This window comes from Heterodontus francisci, chromosome 6, assembly GCF_036365525.1.
Source record: "Heterodontus francisci isolate sHetFra1 chromosome 6, sHetFra1.hap1, whole genome shotgun sequence".
In the NCBI taxonomy this organism is placed as follows: Eukaryota; Metazoa; Chordata; class Chondrichthyes; order Heterodontiformes; family Heterodontidae; genus Heterodontus; species Heterodontus francisci.
In genome coordinates, this window is record NC_090376.1 from 8,641,049 (window position 1) to 8,668,231 (window position 27,183).

The following is a 27,183-nucleotide window of genomic DNA, read 5'->3' on the forward strand; positions in this document are numbered from 1 at the left end:
GTCTGACATCTCAGCACCGGAATTGCTGCATAGTTGGAAGGATTGCGATTTTGGATGAGACATTAAAGGGCGGCGCAGTGGTTAGCACCGCAGCCTCACAGCTCCAGCGACCCGGGTTCAATTCTGGGTACTGCCTGTGTGGAGTTTGCAAGTTCTCCCTGTGTCTGCGTGGGTTTCCTCCGGGTGCTCCAGTTTCCTTCCACATGCCAAAGACTTGCAGGTTGATAGGTAAATTGGCCATTAGCAATTGCCCCTAGTATAGGTAGGTGGTAGGGAAATATAGGGACAGGTGGGGATGTGGTAGGAATATGGAATTAGTGTATTATTAGTATAAAATGGGTGGTTGATGGTCGGCACAGACTCGGTGGGCTGAAGGGCCTGTTTCAGTGCTGTATCTCTAAACTAAACCAAACTAGGTTCCTGCTCAGGTACATGTGAAAGATTCCACGTCACTACTTAAGGAAAAGCAAGGAAGTCTTGACCAACATTTCTCCTTCAACCAGCATCACCAAAAGATTAAAATTAGTTAATTTCTCATCAGTGGATGTCTGGGCATGCAAAAAAAAAAGCAAAATGTAAAAAAAAAAATAATGTTTAAGTAGAATGTTTGCAAATTATAAATAAGGAAAAATATAGACAGCTACAGAAGGCAAATCACTTCACAGTCTATACATTAACCCTTCTAACGGATGGAAGAATCTGAGAACCAAATCTGGATGGTCGAAACCTCCAGCTCAAGTGGACACAGCCTGGTCATTTTGAGGATGGGTGGTGCAGCACACCAACTCTTAAGTTGAGAAATCGAGGTGAAGGACTTGGTAGTGCAAAATACTAGCATGATTGACGAGAAGACAATAGCCTGGATTTTTGCAGTGGTAATGACAGCGAAATTGTCAGCGTTTGCTGTCATTACTCCTCTGAAACTGAGGGCAACTTCTGGAGTCTGCGTGTTTGCATTTAACCTTGGAAATCCAGAAATTGCTAACGGTGATTCTGCACTTCTCCAACAGTGTTGAAGCCCCTGCAGACTGGAAGTTGCTGATGAGCACTTCCACTTTTACGCAATTAGGAAAGTATCGCATAGGCCTTGTTCCATGTTAATTACCACACATCGAAAAACTGGCTGCACACAACAATGACATTTTAAAGGAAACATTGGTACTAAACTCATAATTACTGCTGAACAACCTCTCTGGCCTGAAAGAATTTTATATTTATGGAATGTCAAATTTCTCCATTATGGCCACATTTTAAAATTTTCAAATTTTTTTTTGATATTTTAGCTTCTATGTTAATCCCATGTGTATGTCTCCATTTGTTTTGTTTTCTTTAAAATATTAAAAAGTGAAGGATAATCAGCGCTTTTAACATTCTGCTATGTGAGAATATTTCACTCTGGCTGCCTACTCTGCTTGGTGGCATCACTGTAGCTGGACACCTCAATATCCCCTTGACTTGGTGCCACATTCAAATTAACATTGCAGAAGGTGAAATTCATGCTTCTGAGAATGCTAGATCATTGCTGACCTCGAAGAAAGAAGCCTACAGTGAGCACTGTCGCTTCACCTCTGGCCACAAAATCCAGGCCACTGTAAGTCAGGAATTGGCCACTGGGTGAGACTGGTAGTTGAGTTTCAAAGGCCTGCTGATTGTCGGAGGGAGGTAAAGGGTTCTATTGCTTTGAAACCCTGAGAAAGATCAGCTTAGTGTATAAGAAAAACCTAACAAAACCCAGAAGGAGGATTAGAGAAATACGGTCAGTGTTGCTGTTTTATTTTACCATATACATTTATACAGAATTTAGTTATGTTAGAGAATTTTTTTAATCATCCAATATTTTTTACGCTTAACTGCAGTGTAATACAATCCAAAATCCACACGGCTCTGTAGTTGATTGTATAGTTGATTTGTCGAAACATTAGGTAACGCAGGAGGTGACTGTAAATAGTTTGGTCTGTAAATCAGATGAAAGTGTGATCTGAGCATAAAACGATTTCTAGGAATTTACAATAATTATTTGCTTATTAAATTTTTTTTAAAGAGAGCATTCTGGAAATCTTAAAGTGGTTTATATCCAAATACTTCTGAAGTGTAGTCACTGTTGTAAATGTAGAAAATTTTTAGTATACTGAAAATGTTTTATGTAAACCCCATTTAGGATGGCTTAGTGATATTGAAAATATTTGCATTTGATATTGGTGCTGTCTAAACTATACAAAGTTGTACAGTTGAAGCAGATAGCTATTGTTTTATTTCGGATTTCCAGCATCCACAATATTTTGCTTTTATATCTTTGTTTTTCTTTCTCTTCCCCCCCCCCCCCCCCCACCCCTCCCCTGCCCCCAAAGAATGTGTAATTCTTAAAAATTAATGTGCTAGGAGTTCTTTCAAGCATGCCATCATCTTCTGTGCAAGGACTGTTAGATTTGTTCAAGTGCTAATTTTACCGGTGTCAATTAGCACCGATGTTAGCCTATAAGTTGGAGGTATGGCAGGACTTGCAGCAAACGGAGTCTACTTACTCAGAATCTGCTTAAACAGAACAACAAATAGTGTAGAGTCCCTATTTAAAAAGAGTCTGTATGAAATGCAGCCAATAGAACTCACATCAGGGTGAGTTCTCCAGCAAATGCAGTGAGTGGAGGACAGTTATACAATACAAATGATGTGCGTAAAATCAATTCCAGTCACTTACAGCAGTCTCCAGGCCTGATTGATGGGGAATTACCCAATCATTTCCATTCTGGCCAGGAATAGTAGTGGCACTCTATATAGCCATAATTTTATTTTTTATCGAAGAAAAATATTCAGCATCTTGATAGCAAAAAAAATTGAGACATAAGCTAATTTTCTTCCCACCTTTCCTGAAGGTATTAACTGCTGCTGATGCCAATCGCCCTCCGGTATTTCACACAAGCATCTGGCACAGATGCAATGGGCTGAATGGCCTCCTTCTGTGCCATAAATTTCCTATGCTTTATGTTTCTTTATGTGAGTGCAAGTACTGAGCGCAAACTTGCTATTAAATCTGTTTACTATCACAGCCAAAACTGATCCAGTCCTTGCCTGACTTCAGTAGTTTTTTTGTAGTACTCAGAGTGATGATAATGCGGCATTTGCTACCATGTGGAGTGTTTAAGGGGAAGGAATAAAAGGATATGTCGATGGGTGAGATGAAGTATGGTGGGAGGACGCTCATAGGGAGCTTAAATGTTGGCATAGATCTGTTGGGCTAATAGCCTATTTTTCTGCTGTTAAATTCTTGGTAGAGAGTGTTGGCAAGTAATCAGCAGTGGGGACCTTAGTTGATGAGCCCCTCTTACTTCAGTGCATTGTGCCCAATTGTATGACCTCGTCAACCTGGCTGAGATCTTCTAACTTAGTACTGACTTGGGCTGAAGCCTATGTCTTTCTTGATTTGTGTGGCGCAGTGACACTCTGTCTGCCAAGTAAGTCATTGTGGGAACCTAAAATTATGAAACCGAACCTTAACCTGTACTATCGGTATACTAAGTTGTAGAGGCCAGGAAGGTCCCAGCTTTGCTTCCTGTCTGGTTACAGCCGGGCAACAGTAAGGTTGCGCCAATGCACCTCAAACTCTTGGGTTAAAGAATGGAAAACTCAGTCAGAATTATTTTTCCTTTTATCACGATTCAATGTTTGTTGCTAGAAATGGCTGTGTGCAGATGTCTGATGAGCACAGCAATAGACCCTTGGAAAGTCAGTTTCGTTCCCCAGTGGAACCATACCTAGTATGGTATACCATACCTCATGCAATCGGCATCACTAACCTCCAGGCACAATTTTCAGCATCAGATTTAGTGTGAAAACCCCAGAGAATCGACCGTGAGGAATTTCACATTAATAAGGTCAGAATCAGGAGAGGTTCTCTTACCAGAAAAAAATCTGGTAATTTATGGTAGAAATCAGACTTTTGAGGATACAGTGGGTAGCAATATTCTGTGAATTGTTTAGACCTAGATTGTAACGGCTAGACTCCCTCCTACCCAGAAATGTTCCTTTTACACGTGGTGCAGGGTCTTTAATTTAAAACTTTATAATGCTGGAACTCTGATGCTAGCAACTTGGGATTTTTCACGTGGTGAATTTGTAACCCACCCCCACAACACAGCTGGAATCAGAGTGGTTCTTTGCAGGCAGTCAGTGGAAAATGAGTAGCTGTAAGTAGGTTGGTTACAGAGGTCTGTACATTGGCAAACTGCCTGACCTTTTGACTGGGGCGTGATATGGGGGGAGGGGAAGGGAGTGAAAAGAAAATCACAAGGAACTAACTAAACCAGTAGAGCAATGCTCCATAGTATGTTGGGTGAGTCCAGTCTTGTCAATCTCCAGTCTATTCCCTGTTCTTCAAAATTGCCAACGTTAGAATTCACTGGACATTTCTCCCCCAATTTCCACTTGCTTAGAACAATCGTAGGCTGTTAAGCCCCTCGAGCCTGTTCCACCATTCAGTCAGATCATGGCTGATCTGTATCTCAATTCCTCCTACTGTCTACCAGTGAACAAAGAACATTTATCTCTGTAGCTCTGTTTTTATAAAGCCAGATTAAAACATATTAGTTGCATATTTGTTGTTGGATTTTGTACAGGAAAAGTATTAACTCTACAGTTGTATTTTGTATTACTGTGTGCATTGCTACTATGTTGTAAAGTAGTTGAATGTGGTAAATTTACAGCAGTGTTTGGGAAGTGGGGGGAATAAGGGAGAAGTAGTACAATTTAGATACTGATCTCAATTAGGGCTATGGTAGTATTACTGTTTTTGGCCTCAGTGCCTTGAGCCAGGGAGTGAAGAAATCTGTTGATTATTATTTCCAGCTTATGCTGGAAAGTATTCCTAGATAAAAGGTGAAACCTGCATCAGGCTTGACTTTAATTCTTTCCATAATCAAATAAACTGTCAACACTTTGTGGAAAAAGGTACCAGAGAGTTTCTGATGCTGGTCTGCCTGCATCCAGCAAAGATCAGACCTTTCAGGAGAGGAGGCAGAAAGTTTTAAATGTTGATCATGAAGTCTGTGCATGTGACACAGCCCCTCCTCATCTCACTACTACCACTTGTGAAGGAGACCTCTATACACTTATTTCTATGTCAGCAGGTTGTGGGTTGAATCCCCTCTTACAGACATCCCCTCGTACATAATCTAGGCTGACAGTTGATTGCAGTACTGAGGGAGTGTTCTATATTCAGGGGTACTGTGTTATTGGGTTAGACTATGAACCTGTTCGGATAAAAGATCCATGGCATTATTGGGAGAGGAATGAAGAGTTTTCCTGCTGCGTTGGCCAACATTTTTGCCTTCCTCAAATACCAATAACAAACTTATTGCTTGTAAATCTTGGGAATGTCCTGAGAACATAAAGCACTATATGAATGAAGGTTGGTTCTTATCAAGATTCTGAAATGGAAATTTAGAGGAATGTAAAGTGTTGAGGGATTCCACAAACGTTAAACATTTATTTAAAGATATTTTCCTCAATGTCATTTCCCATTGCTTCCTTTCTTGAAGGTGTTGGCTTCTTGCTCGAGTCAGTCTGAAAGTGGAGTTCCTGTTCAGCTTTTTTTTTAAACCTAATCAATAAGAGGACTGAAAATTACCCCAGCTGTCCAATTAGTTTGACTCCCTGCCCCCCTCCATGGCCTTGCAAATTTTTCCTTTCAAATATATTTCCAAATCCCTTTTGAATGCACCCCATATGGCACTGTATGGGCTACTGGGGTTGCCTTGATCCTTTCAAAGGGCTGCTTTCACTGCTTTGAAATCTCAGAGGGCAATTGCATCGATGTGCCTGTGGTGCCCAAGGTACTACTCTGTGATCACTTAGTTTGGAGTTTATGGCTGCCCGCTATAAAGAACGCTTTTCCCCCAATGTGGCTTTTAAACAAAATTGTAAAACGTTTATTACTGTTGCAAAGTCTTTATTACATCGCATATTTTCGTGATGAAATGCTTTTATTAACAGGTCGTAGGTGCTTTCTTTTAGAACAGCTGGTTAACTTGGTCCGTTTATGACATTGCGAGTTTCCTCTGGATGTTTCTTTTCTAACTCATTAAAAATCGAATTGATCGACTCACGCGAGTTCAAATGAACAAACCTGCTGAGTCTTTTTGTTGTTGGCATCTGCTTAATTTTGAAAAATCTGTCGATTTCAGGTTGGGTTTGGTGCTGTTTGGGAGCCTGCCTCTCAGATCAGCAGTTAGATGGTTTTTCTGTTGGCCCCCGTTTTATGTTCGATGTATGTATGATTGATGTTTTTAATGTGGGGTTAATTGCTTTCTCAGGCTGTCTCATTTGGAGGGAGAGATGTGTGCTTTGGCGCAAGTACAGTTCTTCGGCGCTGTGTGCATTTTCTTTACAGCGGACTGAGGGAAAGTGGCTCTTTTTAAAAACTGATTGTGGTGCAAACTTCAGAATTCTCTTTTACTACACTGTTAATATAGACAGCCCTTTCAAACAGCCTGTCCTCTCCATTTTGTGTTGGCATTTAAGAAAAAAATCTCCTTTCGTTCTGCACTTTGGTAGACTCAGAATTATCAGTCGTGGACTTAAGCAACTTTTCGCAGCTTTTATTTGTCCCCGTTAATCTGAATCTAATCCGGATACGTCGATACGAATTTGCTAAATGGTTTCGGCTGAATAACTTGGTATTCTCTGTAATCTTTTAAAAATCATAGGAGCAGCGAGATGTATGGTGTGACCGCCTTTCACATCCTGTGCTTCTACGTATCAATTTTAAATCTGGCGCAAAGGTATCTAAACTATTGCAGATGCTGCAAATCTGAAATAAATATTATATATGGTATCTAAACTATTTCTGTTTTGCTTATTTAATTTTTTGTCCGCGTTTAATTCCGGCAATAATGCAAAAGGCAGTGTTTATTTTGCTCAATTTAAGGCGTCAGCTTGGCTTGGTGCCAAGAAAGGCTTCATTCATTATTTAAATTACATTATGCGCGAAGCATATTGTTACTACAATGTTTACAATTGAAGCCACGTGGGCGACGCGACTTAACAGCCCGCCAGTGAATTTCAGGGACATGTAATCGATGGGTGTTTTCGAGGATGTTTAGGCAAATGATTTAGAAAGCAGATGGTTGATAAACAAATTATTGTACTAATAGTTTAAGAATAAATGTTGAGATTGTGGCTCAACTGCGACGTTAACAGATCTAATAGCTAAAGGAAATGCAAGAAGGATCAGTGCAAGTGATACATTGCAATAGATATAGAAATCTTTGAGGTAGGACTGCTGCTGTTAGTGCAAATACTGTGGGCATCCAGTTTTGAAAACCAACTTAATACGGGGAATTTTTGACAGTCTTTAACCGAAGATTTTTTTTTGCTGCAATTTCCAATCAAAAAACAAAAATTGCAAGAGTTGGGGGAAGGAAGAGAGAATATTTATTGCATCTGTAAACCCTGTTCACAAACCTTCAAAGAACAAAGATAATTACAGCACAGGAACAGGCCCTTCGGCCCTCCAAGCCTGCGCCGATCCAGATCCTCTCTCTAAACATGTCGCCTATTTTCTTAGGTTCTGTATCTCTTTTCTTCCTGCCCATTCATGTATCTGTCTAGATACATCTTAAAAGACTCCATCGTGCCCGCGTCTACCACCTCCGCTGGCAACGCGTTCCAGGTGCCCACCACCCTCTGCGTAAAGAACTTTCCACGCATATCCCCCCTAAACATTTCCCCTTTCACTTTGAACTCGTGTCCTCTTGTAATTGAAACCCCTACTCTGGGAAAAAGCCTCTTGCTGTCCACCCTGTCTATACCTCTCATGATTTTGTACACCTCTATCAGGTCCCCCCTCAACCTCCGTCTTTCTAATGAAAATAATCCTAATCTACTCAACCTCTCTTCATAGCTAGCGCCCTCCATACCAGGCAACATCCTGGTGAACCTCCTCTGCACCCTCTCCAAAGCATCCACATCCTTTTGATAATGTGGCGACCAGAACTGTACGCAGTATTCCAAATGTGGCCGAACCAAAGTCCTATACAACTGTAACATGACCTGCCAACTCTTGTACTCAATGCCCCGTCCGATGAAGGAAAGCATGCCGTATGCCTTCTTGACCACTCTATTTACCTGCGTTGCCACCTTCAGGGAACAGTGGACCTGAACACCCAAATCTCTCTGGACATCAATTTTCCCCAGGACTTTTCCATTTACTGTATAGTTCACTCTTGAATTGGATCTTCCAAAATGCATCACCTCGCATTTGCCCTGATTGAACTCCATCTGCCATTTCTCTGCCCAACTCTCTAATATATCTATATTCTGCTGTATTCTCTGACAGTCCCCTTCACTATCTGCTACTCCACCAATCTTAGTGTCGTCTGCAAACTTGCTAATCAGTCCACCTATACTTTCCTCCAAATCATTAATGTATATCACAAACAACAGTGGTCCCAGCACGGATCCCTGTGGAACACCACTGGTCACACGTCTCCATTTTGAGAAACTCCCTTCTACTGCTACTCTCTGTCTCCTGTTGCCCAGCCAGTTCTTTATCCATCTAGCTAGTACACCTTGGACCCCAAGCGCCTTCACTTTCTCCATCAGCCTGCCATGGGGAACCTTATCAAACGCCTTACTGAAGTCCATGTATATGACATCGACAGCCCTTCCCTCATCAATCAACTTTGTCACTTAGAACATAGAACATAGAAAAATACAGCACAGAACAGGCCCTTCGGCCCACGATGTTGTGCCGATCCTTTGTCCTCTGTCAAGGACAATTTAATCTATACCCCATCATTCTCCTTTATCCATATACCTATCTAAAAGCCGTTTGAAAGTCCCTAAAGTTTCTGACTCAACAACTTCCCCAGGCAAGGCATTCCATGCCCCGACCACTCTCTGGGTAAAGAACCTTCCCCTGACATCCCCCTTATATCTCCCACCCTTCACTTTAAATTTATGACCCCTTGTAACGCTTTGCTCCACCCGGGGAAAAAGTTTCTGACTGTCTACCCTATCTATTCCCCTGATCATCTTATAAACCTCTATCATGTCACCCCTCATCCTTCTCCGTTCTAATGAGAAGAGGCCTAGAATGTTCAGCCTTTCCTCGTAAGACTTATTCTCCATTCCAGGCAACATCCTGGTAAATCTCCTCTGCACCCTCTCCAAGGCTTCCACATCCTTCCTAAAATGAGGCGACCAGAACTGCACACAGTACTCCAAATGAGGCCTTACCAAGGTCCTGTACAGCTGCATCATCACCTCACGGCTCTTAAATTCAATCCCTCTGCTAATGAACGCTAACACCCCATATGCCTTCTTCACAGCCCTATCCACTTGAGTTGCAACTTTCAACGATCTATGCACATAGACCCCAAGGTCTCTCTGCTCCTCCACATGCCCAAGAACCCTACCGTTAACCCAGTATTTTGCATTCGTGTTTGTCCTTCCAAAATGGACGACCTCACACTTTTCAGGGTTAAACTCCATCTGCCACTTTTCAGCCCAGCACTGCAACCTATCCAAGTCCCTTTGCAGACGACAGTAGCCCTCCTCGGTATCCACAACTCCACCAACCTTTGTATCATCTGCAAATTTACTGACCCACCCTTCGACTTCCTCATCCAAGTCGTTAATAAAAATCACAAACAGGAGAGGACCCAGAACTGATCCCTGTGGCACGCCACTGGTAACTGGGCTCCAGGCTGAGTATTTACCATCTAAGACCACTCTCTGCCTTCTATCAGTTAGCCAATTCTTAATCCAACTGGCCACATTCCCCACTATCCCATGCCTCCTGACTTTCTCCATAAGTCTACCATGGGGGACCTTATCAAATGCCTTACTAAAATCCATGTACACCACATCCACTGGTTTACCCTCATCCACTTGCTTGGTCACCTGCTCAAAGAATTCAATCAGGCTTGTGAGGCAAGACCTACCCCTCACAAAACCGTGCTGACTGTCCCGAATCAAGCAGTGTCTTTCCAGATGCTCAGAAATCCTATCCCTCAGCACCTTTTCCATCAACTTGCCTACCACCGAAGTAAGACTAACTGGCCTGTAATTCCCAGGGTTGTTCCTATTCCCTTTCTTGAACAGGGGCACAACATTTGCCACCCTCCAATCACCTGGTACCACCCCCGTCAACAGAGAAGATGAAAAGATCATTGCCAGCGGCTCTGCAATTTCATCCCTTGCTTCCCATAACATCCTTGGATATACCCCGTCAGGCCCGGGAGACTTGTCTATCTTCAAGTTATTCAAAAACCCCAACACATCTTCCCTCCTAACGAGCACTTCCTCGAGCTTACCAGTCTGTTTCACACCGTCCTCTTCAGTAATACACCCCTTCTCATTCGTAAATACCGAAGAGAAGTACTCATTCAAAACCTCACTTATCTCTTCCGGCTCAACACACAGTCTCCCGCTATTGTCCTTGACCGGACCTATGGTCCCCCTAGTCATCCTCATATTTCTGACATACGCGTAAAAGGCCTTGGGGTTTTCTTTTATCCTACCCGCCAAGCATTTTTCATGCCCTCTCTTAGCTCTCCTAATCCCTTTCTTCAGATCCTTCCTGGCCATCTTGTATCCCTCCAGAGCTATGCCTGTGCCCTTTTTCCTCAACCTTATATACGCATCCTTCTTCTTCCTAACAAGACTCTCAACCTCTCTTGTCAACCACGGTTCCCTCACATGACCATCCCTTCCCTGTCTGACAGGGACATGCTTATCAATGGCCCCTACTATCTGCTCCTTGAAAAAGTTCCACATTTCGACCGTGCCCTTCCCTGCCAGCATATGCTCCCAACTTATGCTCCTCAGTTCCTGCCTGACAGCATCATATCTACCCTTCCCCCAATTGTAAACCTTGCCCTGTTGCACATACCTATCCCTCTCCATTACCACAGTGAATGCTACAGAATTGTGATCACTATCTCCAAAGTGCTCGCCCACCAACAGCTCTATCACTTGCCCTGGTTCATTACCTAGTACCAAATCCAATATTGCCTCCCCTCTGGTCGGGCAGTCTACATACTGAGTCAGAAAAGCTTCCTGGACATACTGCACAAACACTACCCCATCCAAACTATTCGATCTAAAGAGTTGCCAATCAATATTTGGGAAGTTGATGATGACCCGTTGGTGATGCTTTCTGTCCACTGTTGTTGCAAATTGCTGTGTCAGTATTTCCCATGCATTTTGTGTAGTTGCAGGCTCTGGCCATTAAGTGGCTCAGTGGAGTGATTTTGTTAAAGTTTCCAAACTGCCATCATTTTGTACATTTAAAAAAATTTCAACTGGCCATAAGTAACTCACAAGTATCTTATTGAAATGTTTTATGAGCTTCAGTAGAGCACATATCCTATGTAAACATTTCAAAATAGGTGAACAGAAAGTGCCGGAAATACTCAGCAGATCTGGCAGCATTTGTGGAGAGAGAGTTAATGTTTCAGGTCTGTGACCCTTCATCAGAACTTGCAAAAGTTAGAAATGTAACTGTCTTTGAGCTAATGAGAGGTGGAGGGGGGAAGTAGAACAAGAAGGAAGGACTGTGATAGGACAGGGGTGGGAGGGGGGGGGAAGAGATTAAATGACACATATCATGGAACAGAATGCAATGGAGTGCTAAATAGTTGTAATGAAAGACAAAGCGTGAGTCCAGAGAGAGTGCTAATGGCAGAATAATGAGCATGTCTGTACAAAATCAAAAACATGAAAAATAAGTTAAAGTCTAGCACATGGTTAAAAATAAATCAAATTAAAAAATAAATATATAAAAATAATAAATGAACAAAAAATAATGGGCTTATGGTCTGAAATTATTGAACTCAATATTGAGTCCAGAAGGTGCAGAGTGCCTAAAGTTAGAAATACAACAGTCTTTGAGCAAGTGAGGGGGGTGGGGGGAAGTAGAACAAGGAAGGACAGACACTCATGTTTTGTCTTTCACTACAACTATTAATTCCGAGTCTATCAGGCCTGTGTCCTCAGTACCTTGCTCTATGGCAGCGAGGCCTGGACAACGTATGTCAGCCAAGAGCGACGTCTCAATTCATTCCATCTTCGCTGCCTCCGGAGAATACTTGGCATCAGGTGGCAGGACCGTATCTCCAACACAGAAGTCCTCGAGGCAGCCAACATCCCCAGCTTATACACACTACTGAGTCAGCGCCGCTTGAGATGGCTTGGCCATGTGAGCCGCATGGAAGATGGCAGGATCCCCAAAGACACATTGTACAGCGAGCTCGCCACTGGTATCAGACCCACCGGCCGTCCATGTCTCCACTTTAAAGACGTCTGCAAATGCGACATGAAATCCTGTGACATTGATCACAAGTCATGGGAGTCAGTTGCCAGCGTTCGCCAGAGCTGGCGGGCAGCCATAAAGACAGGGCTAAAGTGTGGCGAGTTGAAGAGACTTAGTAGTTGGCAGGAAAAAAGACAGAGGCGCAAGGGGAGAGCCAACTGTGTAACAGCCCCGACAAACGAATTTCTCTGCAGCACCTGTGGAAGAGTCTGTCACTCTAGAATGGACCTTTATAGCCGCTCCAGGCGCTGCTTCACAAACCACTGACCACCTCCAGGTGCGTATCCATTGTCTCTCGAGATAAGGAGGCCAAAGAAAGAAAAATAAATAACAACTATTTAGTACTCCAGTTGTGCTCTGTTCCATGATATCTGTCATTTGATCTCTCTTTTCCCCCCTCCCCCCGTCCTATCACAACCTTCTGGACTCAATATTGAACTCAATAATTTCAGATCTTGAGCCCATTTTTAAAAAAAATTTTAATCTATTTTTAAATTTTATTTTTTTTAACCATGTGCTAGTCTTTAACTTATTTTTCATGTTTTTACTTTTGTACAGACCTGTTCATTATTCTGCCATTAGCACTCTCTGCACTCATGCTGTGACTTTCGCTACAACTATTTAGCACTCCATTTGTGTTCTGTTCCATGATATCTGTCATTTAACTGCTCTCTTCCCCACACCCCCCAGTCCTATCACAGTCCGTCCTTCCTTGTTGTACTTCCTTCCCCCCCACCCCTCACCCCTCACTTGCTCAAAGACTGTTGCATTTCTAACTTTTGCCAATTCTGATGAAGGGTCGCAGACCTGAAACATTAACTCTGTTTCTTTGTCCACAGATGCTGCCAGACCTGCTGAGTATTTCCGGCACTTTCTGTTCTCATGTCAGAGTTCCAGCATCCGTAGTATTTTTTGTCATTTCAAAATAGGTGTTCCTTTGTTAAAATGAAGCGACAGTACAGTTAATGTTGAACAGTGAAAGCAGCGTGCTATATTACACAGTATTTACAGACACAGGCCATTCGCCCCAATACGTCCATGTGAGTGTTTATGCTCCGCGTGAGCCTCCTCCCTACCCTTTTCATTTAACCCCATCAGCATAACTTCTATTCCTTTCTCCCTCACATGCGTATCCCTCTTCTCCTTCAATGCATCTATGCTATTTGCCTCAACTCCTTGTAGTAGTGAGTTCTACATTCTCATCACTATCTGGCTAAAGAAGCTTCTCCTTTAAATTCCCAATAGACAGAGGTAATCAATGCCAGAACCAATGGATCAGGTCAAAAATCTGCAACTCTGCCACATCCAGCTGTGAGCAGTGGTGGGCAGTTAAACAGCTAATGGGAGGAGGAGCGTTAACTCTGCTTCTCTTTCCACAGATGCTGCCAGACCTGCTGAGTGGTTCCAGCATTTCTTGTTTTTATTTCAGATTTCCAGCATCCGCAGTATTTTGCTTTTATTTTAATAGGAGGAGGAGGCTCCATTAGCAGCGTCATCCCCAATGATGGCAGAGTCCAACCACATGAGTGCAAAAGACATGGTTTGAAGTGTTTGCAGTTATATTCAGCCAGATCCTTGGCCTTTTCCTCAGAACTCCAACTGAATGCCAGTCACGTGATATCAAAAAAAGGTTGAGGGCACTGGACACAGCAAAGGCTACAAGTCCTGATAACATTCCGGCTGTAGTGCTGAAGACTCATGTTCCAGAACAAGTTGCAGCTTTACCTAAGCTGTTCTAGTGCAGCTATAACTGGCATCTACCTCACATTGTGAATAATTGCCCAGTTATCTCCTATCCAAAAAGGACATCCAAGCTGGCCAATTACCACACTATCAGCTGACTCCCAATCATAAACAAAGTGATGGCAGGTGTTGTCAGCAGTGCTATCAGCTGGACTTATTCAGTAATAACTTGCTCAGTCTGGGTTCCACCAGAACCACTTTGGATCCAGTCGTCATTATGGCCTTGGTCCCAACATGGACCTGAGCTGAATTCCAGAGGTGAGGTGGGAGTGTCTGTCTTTCATCTGGACGCCATTTAACTAAGTGTAGCAACAAGGAGCCCTAAAAAATTGGAAGTCAATGAGGAAAGGAGGGAAAACTCAAACTCTTTAGGGGTAAACTCATATCTGGCACAAAGGATATTGCTGGAGGCCGACCTTAGTCGGAGAAGTTTGTTGCTAGAATTCCTCAGGGATGTGCCATCAGCCCAAATATTTTCAGCTGCTTCATAAATGAGCATCTCTCCATTTATAAGGTTAGAAGTGCGGCTGTTCACTGTTGATTGCAGTGTTCAGCTCAATTGACAATTCCTCATAACTAAGTAGTTTTGCCTGCATGTAGCAACATCCAGGAGTTGGCTGATGAGTTGCAGGTAACATTTCGTAGAATCAGATAGCCGCCTTCTATACTATTTGACCCACTGTGCTGTGACTGATCAATTGGAAAGTGGCTTTTGGTATTTTATTGACTGAGAAGAATCAGTGAAGTTGTTGAGAAATTTGGTCAGAAATACAGAAGTAATCTGCTTTTGCAACTGTAGCAATACTGTGATTGTATTATGTAGCCTCTGGACCTCTTGTCAGCATTTCTAACCTTATCTATATTAAGATACTGTACAACTGCAGTATAGAAGCACCAGGTTTATCAAAAGTGCTGAGGTCTGTGAAAATTAAACCCCTGATGCAAGAAATTAAACCCCTGATCTGTATATTTTCTGGCATTTCTGAAATGGGTTCCTGTGGACTACAACTCATCTGTTGTTGAAACCCTCATCCCTGGCTTTTTTCTTTATTCCTAGCTGTGACTATCTCAAAACACACCTGGCTGGCCTCCCACATTCTACCCTCCGTAAACTTGAGGTCATCCAGAACTCTGCTGCCCAAGTCCTTATTCACACCCATCACCTCTCTGCTCGCTGATTTGCATTGACTCCTGGTTAAGCAATGCTTTGATTTTTAAAAAAATTAATGTTTTCAAATCCTTTCATGTCCTCGCTCCTCCCTATTAGCCCCACAAGACTCATATTTGTACTACTGCAATTCTGGCCTCTTTTGCATGGCCATTTTTACCATTCCACCATGGCTGTGCTTTCAGCTGTCTAGGCCCTACACTCTGTAATTCCCTTCCTAAAACACTCCATCTCCTTTTAAGATGCTTCTTGGAACCTACCTCTTTAGCCAAGCTTTTGGCCATTTGCCCTAATATCCTCTTGTGTGATTTGGTGTCAGATTTTGCTTTAGAAATGCATTGGGATGTTTCATGATAAAGCCAACAAGTCATTGTTGTCTCTGTATACAATCCTAGATTATAAAATGATATTGGTTCATTTCATCTGGACCTGTAAAATTAAGTTCTGCAAGTTTTGTTGAGCACTGCTTCTGACTTTAAGACTATTGTGAGTTTTAAGCAATACAGTGAGTGTCCCAATAGTCTTTAAAAGAGCAAACTATAAATACATAGCAAGGTATAAGTTCAAGTGATAGAAAACAGCCAAAGAATTTTTGCATGGCATTTTTGTTCTATCATTTCCTTGGAGTAATTGTGCATTATGAGGGTCTGTTTCTTATTAAGTCAGTGAAATACTTGTAACCGAGATGGAATGGGTGGGCAGTCTGCTCCCAGGCTTTGACCAATATAGTTGTAAATCAAAGGCTGTGACATCTGAGGATCTGTGAAGCCAGTTGAATATGATGGCAATGCTTACTTGTCTGGTCAAGTTTAATCTTGATATTTGCCTGACTGAAAAAACTGTCTGACAAGTGAACCTTTAATTGTTAGCCTCCAGCCGCTCTGTCTTTCTTGTTTCTCCTTTTTCATATCACGTACCCTTTAAATATGTACCATTGTAGCTTGTATTGTTTCCCTTACTAAAATATATCAGTTCACACTTTGTGTTGAATTTCGTCTGCCATGCATCCGGCTGTTCTACCAGCCTATTTATACCCATAATATATTTAAAATCTTGTTCCTGCGCATTTCCTGTCTATACTATTTAACTCCCTTTTTTGTCAACCTTTATAAGAGTGGACCGCAAGAATTTAGAATAGTGGGTTTTGCTTTTGTAAACTTGTCGGATAGTAATTATGCAATTTTGGTACCAGGTGGTGAAATACAGTCTTTGAACCGTTGAGATTAAATATATTAAAAACTTCCATCCACCATCTTGTATTTCAGCCTGCAGCTAAGCATCCTTCCAGGCAGTTCCTTTTTTATAGTTTATTTAGGCTTTCAAGTAGTTTTTTTGGTTTGGTCACGGTCTTGTTTTTTTTCTCTCTTCGGGAAAATTGTGTTTGTCTCACTTCTGTAAAAGATCAGTGCACCTTTAAGAACTCTCCGCAGGTTCGGTGAGCCAAAGTGCATGCAGGTTGCCACGCAACAGCCAGAGAGAGAGAGAGGACAGAGATTCAATGTTGCAGTTTGACTTTTGAAAACTGGCTGTCAAAAACTGGTTTGAGCAGAGATATACTGTTCCAGCAGTTGAAGGGAGGAGAGCTCTCTGAGATAGTTTAAACTGAAAGGAAAAGAGCTGTATTATTACTCTTTCGAAGATTCTACAAAGACAAGCCGAATTAATTCCCTAAGAAGAATAAGAAAAGCTATTTTTTCTTAACAAAGGATCAGTATTGCAGTGTTTATCACTGAAGGGACAGTTTATGCTACAACTACCGAACTGAACTGCTCAATTCCTATCTTTGGAAGGAACCTTTTTTTTATTGGACCTTGGAAGACTGCAAGTGAACTTTGACCGTGTTGTATTAGAAGACCATTCGTCAGGAATGTAACTTACGACGACTTGTTTATTTGTTTTATTTCTGAGAATAAGCTACTTATGAAGTATACATTCTTTTAAAACTCGAACCACTGTTTAATTTTAGTATATGTATGCAAATGCGGGAGTTAGATTTTTAAATAAGAATTTATAAGATCTTTAGATATTGGTTCATCTTAGTGTTTAAGATTGTAGTTTTTTAATCAATAGTTAATTTGTTGATATCTAAAGATTTGGTTTGGTTTGCTTCATTCGGGGGTTACTAGATTGTTCAATTTGGCTGTTTTTCTTTTTCCAATTTGGAAAGCTTAAAGAAATATGATGCAACCTGTGGAGTGAAGGGACTGAATTGACAGTGCGTGGCTCCCACTACGATCAGAATCATATATTTTGGTTGGGGGCTTTATCCTGAGTGATCGTAACAATATGTACATTTTTGAAACTTTCAATTCAAACAAAACTGTCTTCACTTTGAATTTCTCTGTTTTGCTGGCCTCATGCCACTTGGCTGTCTTTTCCTCAAGGCCTTCAGGTTAAGGTTTTGTTTAATCCTTTGTTGCTAGATGTGTAATTTTTCAGTCCTCGTGCTGCCCTCCTCTTTCTCCCCTCGGCTCTTCTTTAGTTTCCCAGTATAATTGTTTTTTAGATGTTAATTTCTCAGCACTCTGCTTCTGATGGGATCTGGTCATCACTTGTCTCTAGGATCTGATTCCTGCTCCCAACCCCACGTTTTGGCCTAACCGCAGGAACCCGAGTCATTTTTGACGAGGAAGAGATATACAGATGACAAAAGACCTCAGTGCAAAAGAGAGGGCCACACATTTGGAGGTGAAGGGATAGAGAGGGGAGGTTGTGGGAACAGATCTTGGTCTGAAGTCACCTCCAACCCTGGTTCTAGCTCGCACCTCTCCAAAAACAAACTCCTGTTACAATTCGACCTCAAGTCCTGAACAAAGTACAGTACAGCACAGGAACAGGCCATTCGGCCCTCCAAGCCTGCGCCGATCTTGATGCCTGTCTAAACTAAAATCTTTTGCACATCCGGGGACCGTATCCCTCTATTCCCATCCTAGTCATGTATTTGTCAAGATGCCTCTTAAACGTCGCTATCGTACCTGCTTCCACCACCTCCCCCGGCAGCAAGTTCCAGGCACTCGCCACCCTCTGTGTAAAGAACTTGCCTCGCACATTCCCTCTAAACTTTGCCCCTCACACCTTAAACCTATGCCCCCTAGTAACTGACTCTTCCACCCTGGGAAAAAGCTTCTGACTATCCACTCTGTCCATGCCACTCATAACTTTGTAAACCTCTATCATGTCGCCCCTCCACTTCCGTCGTTCCAGTGAAAACAATCCGAGTTTATGCAACCTCTCCTCATAGCTAATGCCCTCCAGACCAGGCAACATCCTGGTAAACCTCTTCTGTACCCTCTCCAAAGCCTCCACGTCCTTCTGGTAATGTGGCGACCAGAATATTCTAAGTGTGGCCTAACTAAGGTTCTGTACAGCTGCAGCATGACTTGTCAATTTTTATACTCTATGCCCCGACCGATGAAGGCAAGCATGCAGTATGCCTTCTTGACTACCTTATCCACCTGCGTTGCCACTTTCAGTGACCTGTGGACCTGTATGCCCAGATCTCACTGCCTGTCAATACTCCTAAGGGTTCTGCCATTTACTGTATACTTTCCACCTGTATTAGATCTTCCAAAATACATTACCTTACATTTGTCCAGATTAAACTCCATCTGCCATTTCTCCGCCCAAGTCTCCAACTGATCTATATCCTGCTGTATCCTCTGACAATTCTCACCACTATCCGCAGCTCCACCAACCTTTGTGTCCTGCTCGCTCCGTTTACAGCTTCCTGGACAAACCTACAAACTATAACTGTTCCACACATGAATTTATGAAAGGTATGCTCTGCTCCTCAAGGAATTTATTCATTGGCTGGTGAGCGCAGAGCCATTGATTGATTAATTTTCTGCTCCCTGCTGCTAGATTTATTTATTTGTTGCTTCCAGCTACTCTTGTCAACTTAATTTACTGATTTCCACTTCTGCTACCTGCTGCTCTTTTGAATTTATTCATTCAGTGGTGATTGCTGCTCTCTTAAAAGTATTAATTGACTGGTGCCTCGTTAGTTATGCATCAATGGTCACTGGTAAGTCTACATTGTCGTGAGCTATTCACATTATCTGGTTTGTATTGGTTTACCTTGACTTTTCCTGCTGTGATTATATGGTGTCAAACAAAACCTATAATGCATTTTTTTTACTGCTCCAGCTTATTTCATTTATTTTGTCCCATTATAGTGTCAGCTTCTGTTATCTGTTTAGGGATGTATTGTCATCACATTGTTTTGGAACTGTTCCAGACTATACAGCTGTTGAGTCTCTGTGTGCAACAGCATGGGAGATTTGACTGGTGATCTGTTGAAGATCTATTGAAAATCTTGTGTCTGCACTTGCTGTTTTTTTCACTAAAAATTCCTTTGTCAGCATTTATGCTTAGAGGTAGTTTCAATTGAGCTGTAATTACAGTCCTGTCAGTGGAGATCCTGCAGTGCCACCATTGGCAGGAGGATGTAATTAACAGTGTGACAAGTATTCTCGCAAATTTCCATATAAATATGGTTATGGGAGCTTATAGTGGAAATATGAAGGTATGATTTCGAAATGGCCACTGTATTCCATCTGCCCACTGCAGTCCAATTATCCCCAGCCATCTAAATCCTTCTTTGCAAGAAGCTTAAACTAGTTTTGACTCTCCGTGTGCAGAACCACAGGAAACTGGTAGGATGTCAGGCTTGATTTCTGCGGGACACCACTATTCTTTTTGTAAAAATTGTAATAAAATTTCTTTCATGCAAAGTAAATCCTTAATCCAGCACCTTCTTATTTCCTACAGTTCCCCAGCCATTGGTGGACCTTCACTTGAAGCTGATGAGGAAGATTGGGAAGTCTGTGAGCTTTGATCGATGGGAAAAGTACCTTCTCAGGGTAAACTACATTGTTCCTGCTATAATATTGAAACACTGTAATGTCATTCGCAGTTTGTCATACAAGAGCATACTTAACTAATATTACCCAGCTCATTTGAGATGGTATCGTAGATGAGAGCAGTTTTTAAAAAAAATAAAAGCTGTGTGTGCGCACAAAATGCAGTATGAGATGACCCCGCTCACCTGTCAATGCAAGATTTCATTCCATAATGCAGCTGCTGAAAACCAGACTTTTACTGAGCTGTTTGTAATCCCTACAATCAGTGGGCGACCACTTCAGAACAGGCGTGGGGCCATCCTATTAACAATAATCATACTGCTTTTCCTGAAAGCTACCTTTTGGGTTATCGAGTTAAAATTGCTACTGAGTGGTCACTGGGTCAAAATCCTGGAGCATCCTATCGAACAGTATTGCTGGAGCATCTTCACCACGTGATTGCAGCAGTTCAAGAAGGTAGCTCACCACTACTTTCTTGGTCAACTAGTAATGGGAAATAAATATCCCAAGTATTAATTTAAAATAAAATTCTAGGACCTGGTAGCTTATTGTCAAATCAGAATCATGTCTTTGTTAAAACTCAGTACAAGGTCCAGCATGAATATCAGGATAGTGGCTTTCCACTAACCTCTCAACATATAGTTCAAGTATCAGCTATTTTAAGGCTTATATGCTCTAAAGACATTTTTAAAAAATAAACTTCCTCCCTGAACCATGGGCATGCTCTTGACAGACATGTGCTGCTCCCATGGTTATACCATTGCTGCTAGAATGTGCACAGGTAATTTGTCTTTTCCTCGGAATTTCCCACAAATTCCAAACATTGAGTCCTCCCATCATGCATGAAAGTTCAAAACTTGCTGCATGTACAGCCACTGACATAAATCCCCATTTCCACTCCTTCTGTGGTTTAGTATGTTCGCATCAAGATTGGCCACTTTAAGTCCTAGAGTTAACTATAATGGAAAGTAAAACCACATAATTCAAAACATATTACCATAGAATCATAGGAGTGAACATAACGAATGAGGTCAATATGCTGGTACTAATAACTTAGCTGGGCCTGTTCAGTGTAATCCCTTTCTCCATATAAATTCACCATTTCATGTGCTTAACCAGTTCCCATTTATATGATATAGTACGTGTGCAAATAGCGATTTGTGGTAAAGCATTCCATGCTGTAATACCCTTATGTGAAAACATTTTAACTTTCCTTTTGATTCTGCTAGTGACAATGCTCAGTCTATTCTTGCTTCCTTCCGTCCTTGTGTACTACCGATGGACTGAATTGCCTCCTCCTATGCTGTTATGACTCTGACTCCTGATTTCCATTTGTGATAAACCAGTAACAATTTTTTTGCATTTATCTTTTATATTCATTTATATGGAGAAAGGGGCGGCACAGTGGCGCAGTGGTTAGCACTGCAGCCTCACAGCTCCAGGGACCCGGGTTCGATTCTGGGTACTGCCTGTGTGGAGTTTGCAAGTTCTCCCTGTGTCTGCGTGGGTTTTCTCCGGGTGCTCCGGTTTCCTCCCACAAGCCAAAAGACTTGCAGGTTGGTAGGTAAATTGGCCATTATAAATTGTCACTAGTATAGGTAGGTGGTGGGGAAATATAGGGACAGGTGGGGATGTTTGGTAGGAATATGGGATTAGTGTAGGATTAGTATAAATGGGTGGCTGATGGTCGGCACAGACTCGGTGGGCCGAAGGGCCTGTTTCAGTGCTGTATCTCTAATCTAATCTAATCTAATCTTGTCAAAATATTTCATAATTTTGAAAACTTTGATTTAGATGCTTGAACAGAAGGAATGGGACATCGTCAGCAAGCCTGTGGAACTGCAGCCTAGCATGAGCCAAATGTTAGAGAGAAGGGAGGAGAAAAGTGTAAAGTAAACTTATGTGCCCTGCAAGCAGGCAGCTACAGAACACTTCTTAAAATATCCCCTCCTCTCCTCAATAGTGCAGAGGTGTAGCAGCCCTAATCACTCTTCCAAATGGCCATTATTCTTGAGAGCCTAGAAAGCGAATGTCGGTCAAATCTGATGATCAGCCATGGTCTAATTGAATGGCAGAGAGAGTCGAGGGGCTGAATGACCTCCTCCTGTTCTAATTATGTCCTTGACCGATCCCCACACATTTTCCAGCAGAATTCACTGGAGTGTAATTGGGGGACAAGAACTCCAACTAATTTTTTCTCCCCCCCTCCTCTACTATCCAATCCATTATAACACCTTGCTGTGACCCTGGCTGAAAACCTGGCACCAATGAGAGATGAACAATATGAGTATCTGGTTCCTATGTTAAGTTACAGGACTTTTTATAATGCATTCATGGGATGTGGGCATTGCTGGAAAGGTTGACATTTATTCCCCATTCCTAATTGCCCTTGAGAAAGTGGTGATGTGCCATCTTCTTGAACTACTGCAGTCCATGATGCAGGTGCTGTTATAAGAGGGAGTTCCAAGATTTTGCCCCAGCGACGATGAAGGAACAGTGATTATGTATTGTAACTTGGAGGCGAACTTGCAGGTTGTGGTGTTTCCATGTGTCTGCTGCCTTTGTTCATCTCGGTGGTAGAGGTTGCGATTTTGGGAGGTGCTGCAAATAAGTCTTGGCGCGTTGCTGCAGTGCATCTTGTAGGCGGTACACACTGCAGCCACGGTTCACCGGTGGTAGAGTGAGTAAAGGTTTAAGGTCAGGTACTGACTTAGTGCAATAATATAAAAGCAAAATACTGCGGATGCTGGAAATCTGAAATAAAAACAAGGAATGCTGGAAATAGCAGGTCTGGCAGCATCTGTGGAGAGAGAAGCAGAGTTAACGTTTCAGGTCAGTGACTCTTCTTCAAAACTAGCAAATACTAGAAATGTAAAAGGTTATAAGCAAGTAAAGCGGGGGTGGGGCAAGAGATAACAAAGGAGAAGGTGTAAATAGGACAAGGTCACAGAATAGCTGACCAGAAGGTTGTGGAGCAAAGGCAAACAATATGTTAATGGTGTGTTGAAAGACAAAGCATTGGTACAGATAGGGTGTTAACGGACTGAAAATTGAACAGTCGCAAGTACAAACGTGAAAAAAACAGTGGATAAGCAAACTGAACAAACTAAGATAACACAGAAAAAAATTTTTTTTAAAGGAAAGTGAAAAAAATAACAAAAAATAAAAGTAAAATGCGGGGCCCGTCATGCTCTGAAATTATTGAACTCAATATTCAGTCCAGCAGGCTGTAGTGTGCCTAATCGGTAAATGAGATGCTGTTTCTCGAGGTTGCGTTGATGTTCACTGGAACACTGCAGCAATCCCAGAACAGAGATGTGAGCATGAGAGCAGGGGGGAGTGCTGAAATGGTGAGCAACTGGAAACTCGGGGTCCTGCTTGCGGACTGAGCGGAGGTGTTCCGCCATGCGGTCACCCAGTCTGCATTTGGTCTCCCCAATATAGAGGAAACCACATTGTATGCAGCGAATACAGTATACTGCATTGAAAGAAGTACAAGTAAATCGCTGCCTCACCTGAAAGGAGTGTTTGGGGCCTGGGATAGTGAGGAGAGAGTAGGTAAATGGGCAAGTATTACACCTCCTGCGATTGCAGGGGAAGGTGCCATGGGAAGGGGACGAAGTGGTGCGGATAGTGGAGGAGTGGGCCAGGGTGTCACGGAGGGAACGATCCCTTCGAAATGCTGACAGGGGAAGGGAGGGGAAGATGCGGTTAGTAGTGGCATCGCACTTGAGGTGGCAGAAATGGCGGAGGCTCATCCTTTGGATATGGAGGATGATGGAGTGGAAATTGAGAAGCCAGAGGAACCCTGTTGCAGTTCTGGGAGAGAGGGGAAGGGGTGAGGATGGAGGTGTGGGAAATGGTCCGGGCACTGTTGAAGGCCCTGTCAACCACAGTGGGGGGGAATCCTCGGTTGAGGAAAAAGGAAGACATCTCAGAAGCGCTGTCATGGAAGGTAGTATCGTCAGAGCAGATGCGGCGAAGACGGAGAAACTGGGAGAATGGAATGGAGTCCTTACAGAAGGCAGGGTGTGAAGAAGTGTAGTTGAGGTAGCTGTGGGAGTCAGTGGGCTTATAATGAATATTAGTAGACGGCCTATCACCAGAGATGGAGACAGAGAAGTCGAGGAAGAGAAGGGAAGTGTCGGAGATGGACCATGTAAAGGTGAGAGAAGGGTGGAAATTAGAAGCAAAGTTGATAAAGTTTTCCAGTTCGGGGCAGGAGCAGGAAACAGTACCGATGCAGTCATCAATGTACCGGAAAAAGAGTTGGGGGAGGGGGCCTGAGTAGGACTGGAACAAGGAATGTTCGACATATCCCACAAAAAGATAGGCATAACTAGGACCCATGCGGGTACCCATTGCAACACCTTTTACTTGAAGGAAGTGAGTGGAGTTGGAGGAGAAGTTGTTCAATGTGAGAACAAGTTCAGTCAGGCGGAGGAGGGTGGTGCTGGATGGGGACTGGTTGGGCCTCTGTTCAAGGAAGAAGCGGAGAGCCCTCAAACCGTCCTGGTGGGGGATGGAAGTGCAGAGAGATTGGACGTCCATAGTGAAGAGGAGGCGGTTGGGACCAAGAAACTGGAAATTGTCAAAATGACGTAGGGCGTCAGAGAGTCACGGATGTAGGTGGGAAGAGACTGGACCAGTGGAGAAAAGATAGTCAAGCTACTGATTTAGTGCGTTGCTTTGTTTTGGATAACGTCGAGCTTCTTGAGTGTTGTTGGAGTTGCACTCATCCAGGCAGGTGGAGAGTATTCCAACGCACTCCTGACTTGTACCTTGCAGATGGTGGACAGGCTTTAGGGAGTTGGGAGGTGAGTCACTCACTGCAGAATACCCAGTCTCTATCTGCTGTTGTCGTCGTCTTCTTGGCATTTCTTCATGGGCTAAGATTTTGGGAAGATTGTCCTCATCAGTTGTAGGCCCACTGGTGGCTAGTCAGTCCTATCCACAGATTCTTCCACAGTGAGTACAAGTGAAGGTGTCGTCACTGCTGGGGGCAATTGTATCTATCCTTCTCCTTTTCTCTTTCATGCTGGTTCTTCGCTCAGTCTCAAAGGTGTCTGTAGCCCTCCTGATGTAGCACCTCCAGGCATCACTATCTATGGCCTGCGCTTCCCACTGGCGATGGTTGATGTGGCACTCAGGGAGGGACTTCTTCAGGGAGTCCATGAAACATTTGCATGGGGCCCTCTGTTCCTTTTACCAGTGGTCAGCTCTCCATACAACACGATCTTGGGCAGGCGACTGTTGTCCATCTGGGCAGCGTGACCCACCCAGCGCAGTTGACTTTGCAGGAGGATGGCCTTGATGCTGTTGATGTTGGCTGTTTCCAGTTTATAGAAAACTGAAGTCCTGCATCAGCCTGCACCCCAAGAAGAATATAGACCACCAGGCATTGTCATCGAAGGAACTGAGCTGAGTGCCGTAAAGCAATTTACTTATTTGGGGAGCGTCATCTCGTTTGATGCCACCATAGACAAGGAAGTGGACAATAGGCTCTCGAAAGCAAACAGGACATTCGGCAGACTCTACAAACGAGTGTGAGCAACCACAGCTTTAGAGCACAGACCAAACTCTCAAAGTGTACAAAGCCGTAGTCCTCACCATCCTTCTGTATGCTGCCAAGTCATGGGTCCTATACCACCGTCGTGTACGTCTTCTAGAGCGGTTCCATCAGCGATGCCTCCGCAGCATCCTCAAGATCTGCTGGCAGGACCGCATCACAAACATTGAAGTCCTGCTCTTGCAGCCACAGTACTAATGTGGCTGGTCCAGTTATGTTTCTGGTCAAGAAATGTGCAGTACATTTACCTACTAGGCCACTGGCTAAGCACGTTCGTGTGAAATTAAAGATAATTACTGTGATTGTATGCTGAGCGGGCACAGATGTATTCATTGTATATCTGTTTAGTAATTGCTGACATGCGTTATGGTGGATTGTCTAAACTTGTGTCTCTGTCTGCTGTGAGGCCACTGCCAATGTCTCTTTTTGCATGTCACTAGGATACTAGTCCAGACAGGTCTTCACAGTCCAATTTCCCTCCACTTATGGGGAGATGCTGCAGACTGTACCCTGTAACTTCCTTCCTGGTGCGACTCAAGGAACTAAGCAAAGCGGATGGCTCATGATGCATGTGCATTGGTGCTCTGTCTGCAGTGCCACGACTCATTCTGGTTTTCTTTTGTGAATCGGTCCTTGACATCCCTGAATATATTAAAATAAATCACCCCCTACCCAAATTTGTCCCCTGCTCTGTCAAAGGAATTGCCTCATGTTACTATACTAGCCCATCAACTCTGGGTACTGTCAAGTAACGAAGTCGATGGGCGATCCTTCGTACACAAGCCAGTTAGAGTGTTAAACTGTTTCCCCTGGGTGGTGAGTCCAGAACTGGGATCATAGTCTCAGATTAAGGGGTTGGTCATTAGGACTGAAATAAGGTGAAATTACTTCACCCTTCACTTGTGAATCTTTGGAATTTTCTACCCCCTCAGAGGGCTTTGGATGTTGATTACAATCAAGACTGAGCTTGATAGATTTTTGGGCACGAGGGAAATCAACTGATATGGGGATAGGGAGAGAAAGTTGATGTCGGAGTTTAGGCATGATATTGAATGGCAGAGCAGGATTGAGGGGCCATGTGGGCTACTCCTATTTCTTGTGTTCTAACTGCTCAACTGTAGTGTGCATCATACCAATGCTCAGTCATGGGAACATAGGAGCAGGAGTAGGCCATTAAGCCCATTGACCGTGCCCCACCATTCAATATGATCATGGCTGATCATTCACTTCAATTACTTTTTCCCACACTACTCTCATATAGCCCCTTATGTCATTTGTATTTAGAAATCTGTCAATCTCTGCTTTAAACATTCTCAATGACTGAGCTTCCACAGCCCTCTGGGGTAGAGAATTCCAAAGATTCACAACCCTCTGAGTAAAGAAATTTCTCCTCATCTCTGTCCCAAGAGGCTTCCCTCATTTTGAAATTGTGCCCTGGTTCTAGACTCCGCAACCAGGGGAAACATCTTAGCTGCATCTACCCTGTCTATCCCTTTTAAGTATTTTGCAGGTTTCAATGAGATCACCTCTC

General features: G+C 43.1%; 1 protein-coding gene across 4 annotated transcripts in view; it reads left to right on the forward strand.

Annotated features, from left to right (window-relative positions):
- rsf1a (remodeling and spacing factor 1a) overlaps positions 1-27,183 on the forward strand; it is a 112,346-nt gene that overhangs the window by 17,288 nt on the left and 67,875 nt on the right. For all 4 annotated transcript variants that reach the window (XM_068033067.1, XM_068033070.1, XM_068033068.1 and 1 more), the window contains exon 2: positions 19,992-20,083. In XM_068033067.1, coding sequence (XP_067889168.1) covers positions 19,992-20,083 — 92 coding nt within the window. The remainder of the gene's footprint in view (positions 1-19,991; positions 20,084-27,183) is intronic.